At 33.9% G+C, this 12,117-nt stretch overlaps 1 protein-coding gene across 3 annotated transcripts in view; it reads left to right on the top strand.

The window, feature by feature from the left end:
- Positions 1-5,045: 5,045 nt before the first annotated feature.
- Positions 5,046-12,117, top strand: part of LOC133777777 (glycerol-3-phosphate acyltransferase ATS12, chloroplastic) — a 31,896-nt gene continuing 24,824 nt past the window's right edge. Inside the window, exons 1-4 of one of the 3 annotated variants that reach the window (XM_062217511.1) lie at positions 5,046-5,481; positions 9,208-9,305; positions 11,328-11,414; positions 11,709-11,806. In XM_062217511.1, coding sequence (XP_062073495.1) covers positions 5,166-5,481; positions 9,208-9,305; positions 11,328-11,414; positions 11,709-11,806 — 599 coding nt within the window. In that variant the 5' untranslated portion in view covers positions 5,046-5,165. Of the gene's footprint in view, positions 5,482-8,984; positions 9,027-9,207; positions 9,306-11,327; positions 11,415-11,708; positions 11,807-12,117 lie in introns of those variants that run through there. The other 2 variants (XM_062217512.1, XM_062217513.1) reach the window with 2 other exon arrangements.

Raw genomic sequence — 12,117 nt, 5'->3', positions numbered from 1 at the left:
TAATTGTCCCAAAGACAATAGAGTCTTCTTCAAGCCCTTCACGTGCCATACCTCCTGGATAGTGCGAACTGTACCATCATACATTTTCAATTTGATGGTACCAATGCCAGCAATCTCCAAGGCATGTTTGTCTCCCATGAACACAACTCCTCCTAGGATAGATTCATATTGATGAAACCATTATCTCCATGAGGTCATATGCCATATTGCTCCTGAGTCCATAAGCCAGACATCAATGAAACTTCCTCTGCCTTCAGCAATTGTGGTTGCCTTGTTGTATAAAATTTCACCATCATCCGAGGTGATTGCTACACAGCCTTGAACTTTTGATGACTCAACACCTTTTCATTTGGTTTCTTCATTCTTCTTGAGATACCGATAGTCCTTCTTGTAATGCCCTTTCTTGTCGTAGTGATGACACTTAGCATTATTCTTACTTCTAGATTTCGATCTACTCCAATTACGACTCCCATTGGGGCCACATTCTGTTGATCTCCCTCTCGTCATTGGCAAAGCTTCAACTTGCTACAAGCTTTCAATTCTGTCTTCCTTGCTCTTGCGCTGACTTTCTTCTTCAAGAACCGCAGCTGCAATATCATCGAAGACTAGAACTTCTATATTGTTGGTTATGTTGATGATAAGTTGATCATACGAAATAGGTAGACTTTGAAGTAGGATTTTGGCAAGTTCACCCATCTCTATATTATGTCCCATAATTGTGAGCTGTGAAAATAAAGTATTAAGGGTGTTGATTTGGTTTGTCATTGAAGTTGACTCCAACATCCAAAGGGTGTAAAGTTTAATTTTCAAGAAGATTTTGTTGTGCAGTGATTTTGCCTCGTACAATTTTGTGAGAGTGTCCCATATCTCTCTTATTGTTTTATTCTCCACTACACTTGAAAAAACTCTGTCAGCTAGTGCCAAGTGTAGATTGGCAACAACATAGCCATCTGTTGACGCGGTTCTTCGCCAACAGGTAATTAAGAAGATAAGAGAAAAGGATTAGTGCTTATGTTGAACCGAAATAGATGAATGATCTTGGAAATGGAATGGTGACACAAAATACGTTTTTTAGGTGGTTCAAAGGTTAAAATCCTTCTACTCCACCAATCGATATTATTGCTATATGCTTGGTATTCTTTTACAGGGTATTTTTTACATAATAGAATCCAACCCTTTGTAACTCCCAGGGTCTCCATATTTATAGGAGAAGGCACCTGGGAGTTGGTAAGAAGGTCATCCCGCGACCTTCTTACCTATCATGTCAACTCTGTGACATTCATGATTAATTCCTAAACCTGACACATAAGTGTGGTCAAATTAATAGGTAAGGGGATAATGGGCCGCACGGCCCAACCCAGTCGTGGGTGTCTGAATACGCACGTTCTGCTGCGTGCCCGAGAAGTCAGGGATATATCAGACACGTGATGTCTGATATATGCACGTTTACCCTGCGTGGTTGACTTTATAAAGGGTCACAGCCTCCAACTCTAGCTCGTACCACGAGCTGGATGCTTCCCTCGACCTGTGGTCTTCAGAGTCCAAACTCAGTCTATTCTTGGCGAACCCTTATGTTATCTCGAGCTGAGGAGGTAGGGCCTTTCTATGGCAGCTCCGGTCTTAGGGATGTCCACGTGGTAGACATGATTAGGCCGACTCTCATAATTAGGCCGTGTCTCAGCTTGCTAACAGCCTGTGGGAAAACCAGGGCGTACACCATCCATCTCGTTCCACTTTTTGTCGTCAAGGAACTTCGTGGGCCTTTCTCCAATTGCCGCTAAACAATTGTCTTTTCTCAAAACTGCTTTTATTCTCATTTTCCACAATGATAAATTATTCCCATTGAACTTTTCTATTTCGTACTTTGTCGCCATTGTCAAAGATGCATTTTTCCACTAACTGGATCAAACTGTAGCACAAAAAACTCAACAATAAACCCGAAGCTCTGATACCACTTGTTAGGATTGTTGTGGTACTAAGCACTCAATTGCAACTAGAATCAAGATGTTAAAAACGAGAACCTCAAATAAATTATGACAAAATAGTTGGCAATTAGTAGAAGGATTTCACTAAAGCAAAATGATTACAATAAGTTCTCTCTTAAATAAGGAGAGCACAAATAATAATACCGTCTCTCTTATAATAGGAGAAAAACACGCACTCTCTAACAAATGAAAGACTTTATATTTAGAAAAAATACGCTTTTTCTCTAACACTCATTTTCTCTCTCTTTGTTGAGACTCTCTACCTCTCCAAGATGGGGATACTTCACTTAGTGCTCAAAGCACAAACACACACACACACACACACACACACATATATATATGGAAGCAATAGACAATGGCTTTTGGCGGTGGTAAATGCGACTTCCAAGTTGTTATACAACTTGTTACTTAATTGATTAGCTTTTAACTTAGTTAAAGCTTATTGAAGAAATGACTTAATGAAGAAGTAATATCCTTCCTCTTCATGGACTTTGGTCCAATTATCTTATGCCACAAAAGTGGCTTTATCAGTCACATCAAACCAATAATACGTTTAACCCTAATTAACATATTAAATTAAAAACCAAAGATGGCACAAAAATAAGTTTAAATAGGCACAAAATAAGCCAAAAGACATTACACAAAACTAGCTTAAGAAGGTTTAAGACAAACCAAAACATGGTACAAACACAAGCCTAAAAAGACACAAAACAATCAATAATGGCTTAAAACAAGCCTAATTAAACAAGGCATAAGCTATGCCAAAGATGGTGCAATACACTCCAAAGATGGCACCAAATGATCCCACGAGGCCCTTCATCGTTCAACTATGTCCTAAGACCTTCAGTAAGATCTTTTTGATCTTTTTTTTTTTTTTTAAATAAACCAATATTAATTCATAAGGTTAACATCATTAAATAAAATAAACTAGGGAGTACAACAATAAATTACAAACAATCAAAATTCTTGTAATGGAGATCCGAGTAATATAACCAGGTATGGAAAGAAGAAAATTCAAAAAGGAAATTTTTTTTTTAAACCAAAATTTGAAAAAAGTAAATCTCATTCAAATTACTCTAACCTCTCACCACCCTAACTTGAACCTTTCGTCTCTTTCACATACAATTGGCCACTAAATGATTTAGTCCTAACTACAAACATACGCCAAACAAAATGCATCGAATTGTCCCACAAAAACCAAGCCTATCCCTCTCAGTTGGACATGGTCGATGCATATAAAGAAAGAATATAGAGCCCTATAATTTTGATTAACCCTTAAAACATAGAATAAAGATGGCATACTACAACCTAATGTCCTAATAGAAAATATAGTACAAGAAAATGGAGGAAACAATAATGAAATCATGAATCCAATAGTAATTTACTTTCACTCTACAAAGTTTCTTATCAAAAGCAAAGACCAAATTTCAATTAAGAAATTAAAGAGAAACATACCTTTTAGCTTTAGTAATATCAAAGAGAAGATTGAAGGAGAACATCATGAGATTTCTTAATCTTATAGTAAACCCCAAACCACAAACACAAGAAGATTAAAGTCCTATTGCGTGCCCTTTGCCTCAGACCTATTGCTTGCCCTTTGGCTCAGCCTAGTCATTACTCTCGCCTAGATCCGCAGATTGAAGTCTCCCCTCTTCAAAATTGAAGCCCCATCCATAACCCTGCCCATCAAATGTGAGCAAGCCACCCATCTTCAAATCGTCTCTTAGTTAACTATTAAATTAATTAGGATTGATATAAACCTTGAGGGGCCTAATGGAAAATATGATATTCTTAAAATTTTTTTACAAGTATAGTGATATATTTCAAAATTTGGCGATTTTTTTTGTTTTTGTAGAAAATATTGATATTTTTATAAAATATGATAGCTTTTAAAATGAGATCCTAGATTCAACACTGACCCATCAATATCTAAAATCGAACAGAAATTAATTAGGGATTTTTTTTTTAAAACTACCCAGTTTTATCATTTTTTAACCATAAATATCCATATATTTTATTTTTATAATTAATACTCACAATTAAAGATAAAGTAACTAAAATACCCTTATTATAATGTTTTCATTTTGAGACGCGTGATTTACATTTATAAATGTCTAGTTTATATTTTTTTAGCTTGTGGTTTATATTTTGGAGTGTTATACTTTGGGGGGTGTAGTTTATATTTTGAGGTTTATAGTCGTGTGGCTTACTTTTATGAATAAGTGGTATATATTTTTGAGCTTGTGATTTATTTTTTGGGGTTGTGGTTTATATTTTGTAAAAGTATAATTGACAATTTGTTAAAAAATAGAATATAAAAATAATTATTTCAAAATACGGATAGAAATTAATTGAGCTTTCTAAAGCTAGGTATAAGATCTAATTAACTATTCAATAAATCCAACAACTAAAATAAAATAAATGTAACAAATATTAACATATAACCATATATATAAACACCGTTCTTTCTTGAATCCATCTTGAGATCGACACATATATTTGTCAAATTTAATGTACATATACGGTTGACCTTGATTGTCACGTCTTAGTTATAATTATCAGATAACATCCAAACATTGCTCTTGTTTTTTTTGTTGTCCAATTAATAAAATAATTTACAAGTAACAAGGACACCAACAATGTAACCAAATCTACAATTATCATATAATTACTCTTATATATTCCCCCAAAAATCCACAATTATATAATTCTTTTTTAAAATAATCTCGACGCACTTTGCTTCCCTAGTCATCGAAATTCTCACAGGAATTCTGGATATGATAACGTGACAACGATGGGCCCCTGGAATCTTACCCTCACCCTCCATCAACTGGTAAAAAACTAAATCAAGTGTCACAATCAAACTCCATTAACACCCATGTATTGACACGTGTCCCATTACTACTTCGATACTAATTTCCCACCCAATCCCAATCGATTGTCACGCTGGGCCACCACAATATAACACGTGCTCTCCCGCCCGTCCGTATCAGGTCGATCCGACCCGGATCCGAATATCTTCCCGTTAGAGTTTAGCGGGCGAAGAGACCTCATCCTCAGCCACACCATTCTCTATCTCTCTCATTCTTGCACTCGCTCACTCACTCACTCACTCTCTCTCTTCCATTTTTTTGCTCTCTCTCTCTCTCTCTACATTCTGTGCGATAAAAACAGGAGATTATGTTTGTCCTCTCTGCTTCGCCATCCGCATTCTCGTCCGCCATTCTCAGTTCCGCAACTTCTGCTAGGGTTTCGTTCGCGACTCTTGCTTCTTCTTCTAAGCTCTTTGCGGTTTCGGTGAGATTCACTGGGAAGAGGAGCTTTGCTTGTCCTTGTTTTTTGGCCATGGCGGAGCTTGTGAAGGACAAGGAAGCCTCGTCGTCTTCCGCCACCTCCGTGAGCGGCAGTGGAGTGTCGGTTGTTGCGTCTGGTTCTACTTCAGAGAGTAAGGAGCCTAGCTATTCTCGCGCGTTTCTCAATGCTTGTACGGAAGCAGGTAGGCAGTGTTTGTTTCGTTTGTGAGAAAATGCGCAGAAGAGAATGACAAGATGTTAGTTTTATTTTATTTTATATTATTTATTCGGATCATGCTTTTTATTTGCTTTATTCGATTTCATTTTGTTGCTTCAATTTATTTATTTCCTTTTTGTGTGTGGGGGGGGTGGTTCTATGTGAAAGGAAGCTTTTGTATAGAATGAAAATAATGAAAGCTTAAACCAATTTGGAAAAGACGATGGAAGTAAAGTTGTTGTGTGATTGTGTCAATATTGTCCGTGTTGAATAGTTCCTCTCTGAAGCTCAAATGCTCCGTTGTGTATGTCTGAGCTTGAATTCTATGTGAAAGGAAGCGTTTGTATAGAATGAAAATAATAAAGTTCTATGTGAAAGGAAGCGTTTGTATAGAATGAAAATAATGAAAGCTTAAACCAATTTGGAAAAGACGATGGAAATAAAGTTGTTGTGTGATTGTGTCAATATTGTCCGTGTTGAATAGTTCCTCTCTGAAGCTCAAATGCTCCGTTGTGTATGTCTGAGCTTGAATTCTATGTGAAAGGAAGCGTTTGTATAGAATGAAAATAATAAAGTTCTATGTGAAAGGAAGCGTTTGTATAGAATGAAAATAATGAAAGCTTAAACCAATTTGGAAAAGACGATGGAAGTAAAGTTGTTGTGTGATTGTGTCAATATTGTCCGTGTTGAATAGTTCCTCTCTGAAGCTCAAATGCTCCGTTGTGTATGTCTGAGCTTGAATTACTGGAGGATTTTAGGTTCAAAGTTAATTTTAATTAAAAAATTTAAGTTCATGCTAAACGCATCTCACCCAGATTCCACCTTTTCGTTTGTGCTGGATCGTTTCTTATAGTTGTGGATTGCATCAGATTGAATGTAGGAGAATAAAAATAAATGTTATATTCAGGATTTACAGGGAGCTTGTTCTCACTTTTCTCTAAACAACTTAGAATTATTAATTATATAATTGGTTGCTAAAAAAGACCAAGTGTGGGTAGGAAGTGAAGAAAATGAGTAGTATTAAGCAAATGTTTTGGGATTTATCAGATTTCACAATAGAGGCTTTTTTTCTTTTTCATGTAGCTATGTGACTGCATATTTGGGTTATTAATTATAAAAGAGGTTTTTGATTTGCTTTATTTTTTCACTGATGTACTCTTAAGATTTTATATGCTTTCCAATTTATAAACTAGGATATGTGATCAAATAAAGTGTTATTTTGGTTCTGCATGTGTAGTGTGAGATTTATGAGGTTGTATAGTATTGAAAATAATTTATAGAATACTTGTTTGTCCGTATCAAGTTAGGAATTTATTATTATGTTAAATAATATAGTGTGAGAGAGAATCTTGGAAACAAATTATGTTGGGCACGCCAAACATTCTTTAGATTGAGTATCACTTAAATGTTCACTGAGTTAAGATAATGCGTTATGAAGACATACGAATACAATGCATGTGTCATTCGTGATTTGAGTTGCAAGAGAAAATTTGATTTGGTTATGCTGTTTTGTGTCAGCAAATATTCATTGTGAAATTTATCTTGGGAAGCAAAATTATTGCCATCTGTTTACTGTTACTTGATTTGTATGTGAGTGAGAGAGAGAGGGGGTCCAAGACATATTTTAAACAGGATTTGGAAGGTGTTCAAATATGAGCAGGATTGTAGAACTAGAAGTGAAGGGACTTTTCATGCCAGAAGGAAAAGTGAAAATTCTTGATGTGTTTGATACTGAATAAAATGTAGATATATTTCAACATTAACTAATTAAATGTGTTGAACCACTTGGCATTTTCACTATGTATTACCAATTAGGTTTTTAGAATCTTCTTTGCATGCTTATTATGGAGGACATTTCGGTTCACTCTTAAAACATGTATAGATTTGAAATCAATTTATCCCATGATTCTTTTGTAGGGAAAAGGATAACAAAGAGTGTAATGCCTACACTTCCTTTGATAATATAAGCTATGGATAGGATGAATAAATGTTTTACGATACAAAGGTTTTTATTGCACAAAAATACTCTCCTATAAAATTTGGTCAATGTCTTGTGCACAATGTAGGCCTTAGGACATAACATAACTAAAATAAAATGCACAAAACCTACACAAAAATATAACTTGTTAGTTCTAACATTAGATTATTAAAGCTCATCCACTCTTTCTTATAAAAAATTTACAACTGGAACTGGGTAGTAGGTAACTTCCAAGTTTAAAATTGCATACTCAGTTTAGGACACATTAAACCAAGATATATCGTTACCAATGATAAAACCTAACACTTGCATGTAACATCCCATCTTTGACAAAACGCCTTACCATTTAGTCATACATGTTATCATGTAATATTTTCTCTCTAACAAAACGCTATACCATATAGTCTTATTGGATTATGTTCCAAAATTTCCTAAATTGTATGCAAAATTTAATTTGAAGCCAATTAAAAGTTTTAATTACTAGGCTTAATTGTATATGGTTTGCAACTCACAACTATGGTAACCCAAAGTTATAATTCTTTTATTTGTATGGGGTATGTCTGGATGAAGTATCATTTTCATTGTAGTTTTTCTAATAAGGCCTTTATGTCATACTAAATAGTCCTTGAAGTTAGGCATCTCATTTTGACTTAGAAAGTTAAGACAGCTAAGAAAACCAAATTTGAAAAAATTATTTAGTGCTAATTTTTGTTTTTTTTTAACGGAATCTGCACTTTGGAAGTTGGTGGCATGGGAATGGGCATTGTTGGAGGTGGACTAAGTTTGTAGTTGATCTGAGTTAAGTCATTATAGATGGAAAAATAGTGCCGACTGAACTCATAATTTGTGTACTGGTCCCAACTTTTGTACCTAAACTTTACCAGTACACAATGATGTGGCATGATTCAAAACTGAAATCAGTAACAAGAGCTATGGTGGTGAAGGACTATGAGGACTTTCTGCTTTCTTTGATAATTTTTAGCTTGAAAAACACTGTTTATCAGTTTTAGTCTGTTTCTATTTTTTTTTTTGCTCACGTCTCAGTTTGCATTTTTATATTTTATTATGAGAATACTTTATCCTCTTTTCTCCTTTGTATTATGTTTTTCATTAATAAACGTTTTGTGTCTTATAAAAAAACAATCAGGCCAGTGTGAAGACCCGATACCTATATTTAGATATGATATTAAAGATCAGTAACAACTAGGAGTCCTGGAAATTAGCCTTACAAATCACAGCCCACTATGCTCAATGAGGAAATTAATAATCTGCTTAAAACATAAGTTATAGTTACCTAGTTACAATAACTAGTCATAATTAATATACTGAAATCTTCTTATTTTCTCCATTAACCTGTTCATTCCCTTTTTCTGATCTAAATATAAAATAGAGCTACTGATAAGACCAATTTGATGTGAATCTCAAAACCACGTGTACTTCTGATTATTGTATTTGCACCTTTCTCTTCCTGTTTATTCATGTTGTTGCAATTAATTAATTGCCATTCAATTTCTGTCTCCCTCTGGAACACTTCACCTTTTCAATGGAGAAGAGTATGGTTTTGACTAGTAAATTCAGGAAAAAAGTAGAAATAACTCATGAAGTTGTTTTGAAAATTTATTAACAGTGATATATTTATTTACTGAAATACAAATTTATTAATTAAACATATTATTTGCCTCTAGACTTCTAGTGATTTTTGGCTTACCTTTAATTTCTTCATTTTGTTTGCAGAGATACTGACTGGAATCAGAAAGGAAAAAGAAGCAGGAAGGCTTCCTCCTACTGTTGCTTCTGGGATGGAAGAATTATATCATAATTATAAAGATGCTGTAAGTAATGATCTCAACTCACGCTTCAGTTTAAGATTTTGAGATCTATATATCTTAACATTTTTAACTAAACTATATATATATATCGTAGATATTATTAAGATATATATTTATATATATCCTAGATATTTTGTTATGTATTCATATATTTGATTTTATTTAGCATGCATGATATTATCAGGTAAGTGTAAGAGCTAAGCAGATTTAGTTAGAAATTGGAGTTTTTTAATGTATTGCTGAAGTGTATTTTGGTGTATTCGTGTGAATTTATTCACATAAGCCTCATGTTATTTTCTTATTAGTCAAGTGATGTTTCTTTTTAAAAGAAAGAAATGAAAAAAAAAGTTTAAGAGCTATGCTGTTTGTGTAATTGTAGACCTATTGAGTAATGAAAAATTCTGCTACACAGTTACTTCATAAGTTTCCTAATTGCAGTTGACCCCCAAAAAACATATATTAATATATCTATATTATATAGTAAAAAATAAAAATCATACCTATTTATCTCATGTGCAACTTAACTTCGAAAGAAAGAAAGAGGACAAAATCAAGTTCATGTCTTCAAATGTACTCTTATTTTTGTAGTTACTATGCTTGATTAGTGAAACGTCTGCTATTGGATTTACATTGGGTTGTTGATGTAGAAAGTAATTGAGATTTGAAATTTCTAGGCTTTTAATTCACTGAGTTATTAATATTATGACCTAGAAATGATTCGAGCCAATCTCTGTCATAAACCTACTGTTTCTAGTGACGGATGGACAGAGCCATGGCTCTTATAAATGACAGATAAGAATTCCTTTTATTACTCTTACTAAGACAAGTGCCGTTTCTATTAAAAAATAATAAATTGATGAGAGAAGAAAACAGTAAGAGTTGAATCATGAATCTGTCTGCCACTAACTTGTTAGTTTCTACAATTATAAGCATGCAATACTGCTTCCTTTCATAGAGAGTCGTAAAACATAATTTATCGACTATTTTTTTAATCATGGAATTTATATCTTACGTATACAGTGCATAATTTATGTTCAAACCTTTCTAAACTTTTGAAGTGCTGAAAAACATTCAGAAGAAAATATTTTGTTTCAAAAAAAAAAAAATCTGAAAGGTGATATAATTTAAAGGAAGACTTAACAAGGGAAGCTGATATAATTTTAATGTATTGGCATTCACGCTTCCCTTGTTAAGTCATCCTTTAAATTATATCACCTTCCAGAATTTTCATTTATTTTTTTGAAACAAAACATCGTCTTCTAGAATCTGAAAGTTTATAATTAATGAAGGTGAGAAATCTTTGTTCCTCTCCTTCTTTCAACTTATGGTATTAGACTTTCTGGAACTGAAATAACTATAATTGCGTTGTGGCACACATTCTTCAGTTACGATGTCTGGATTAACATTTAAACAACTCTGTTTTCTATTTCACGGTTGATGACCAGTCTTTTCTAGCTCAAACTAAGCTTTCACTTGCACCCATGAGATGTGCGTTAAGCGGTCAAACCCTTGATTTGTTTCCATCAGGTTTGAGTTCAACAAGAGGAAAATAAAATGTATGAGGTTTTTTGTTTATCATCATTTCCATATTAGTTGTAAAACATCTACTTTTAGTATATTCTAAATTTGCATCTTTCACCCGAGCAGAATGTTATAATAGTTTTATTAGTATTTCTGAGCGAAGCCAGGCTACAGCTTATTTTCTCTCTTTCTACACTCACCTACTACACATGTAGCCTGAACTTCTAAACTCTTAGAGATGGGTAACTCTCTTAGAGTCTTCTAAGAAATTATTCTATTTTCTCTCTTTCTACACTCACCTACTACACATGTAGCCTGAACTTCTAAACTCTTAGAGATGGGTAACTCTCTTAGAGTCTTCTAAGAAATTATTCTAGGGCGAGATCATATGTTGTGCATTAAGAATGTAGTTTGGCCTTATGATGCATTAATATATTTAAGATTTCTGGCATGCATAGATTTTCTGTTTCCTATTTCCTTGATTCAGATGCTTTCATGTTTCAGGTTTTGCAAAGTGGAAATCCCAAAGCAGATGAGATTGTATTATCAAATATGGCTGCTGCATTGGATCGCATATTCTTTGAAGTAGAGGTAATACTGACTACTGAGTATTCTATGGATTTTTTCACATCTTTTTTTCATTTTTTCTTTTTGTTTAAAAACTGGGCTTTTTGCCTAATCCTACAAAATTTGAGGGATAAGAAACTATAGCAATTGTAATGTAGATACTCAGGAGGGACTCAAACTTTAGACTTTGTGGGAACAAATCACAAGCCTGATCATTTGAGCTACCTCTTTTGGGTGATTTTGTCACATCTTTTGATACACATGCAGCATGTTGAATGCAGTTCGTAAAGGTTACCATGTTATATGACCCTTTTTCAGGACCCTTTTGTATTCTCACCATACCACAAAGCACTAAGAGAGCCTTTTGACTACTACCTGTTCGGTCAAAATTATATTCGACCATTAATTGATTTCAGGTTAGTTTTGGAACTTCCCCGAGTTCTCAACTCTCTAGTTGCATTTTATGTCCCTACACGTGTTTGTTTGCTTATTTTCTTGGTAAATGAATGGACATGCTGTGTATTGTTCTGGGAAAATCATGCCTTCTCAAACATGAACTTCCAAATTTTAGAATGCTGTTGGTCTAAATTTAGAATGCAGTTGGGTTATTGTTCCCGACATTGCTAATTGTTGATGAATTTTAAAATATCACAAATAGATAGGCATGACAAAATCAATGTGAATCTGATATTGCTGTTAAACTAATGTTTTTTATTTGGTAATTGAA

Source organism: Humulus lupulus, chromosome 5, assembly GCF_963169125.1.
Source record: "Humulus lupulus chromosome 5, drHumLupu1.1, whole genome shotgun sequence".
NCBI lineage: Eukaryota > Viridiplantae > Streptophyta > Magnoliopsida > Rosales > Cannabaceae > Humulus > Humulus lupulus.
The sequence above is the reverse complement of the archived record's forward strand: the minus strand, read 5'-3'. Positions and strand labels throughout refer to the sequence as shown.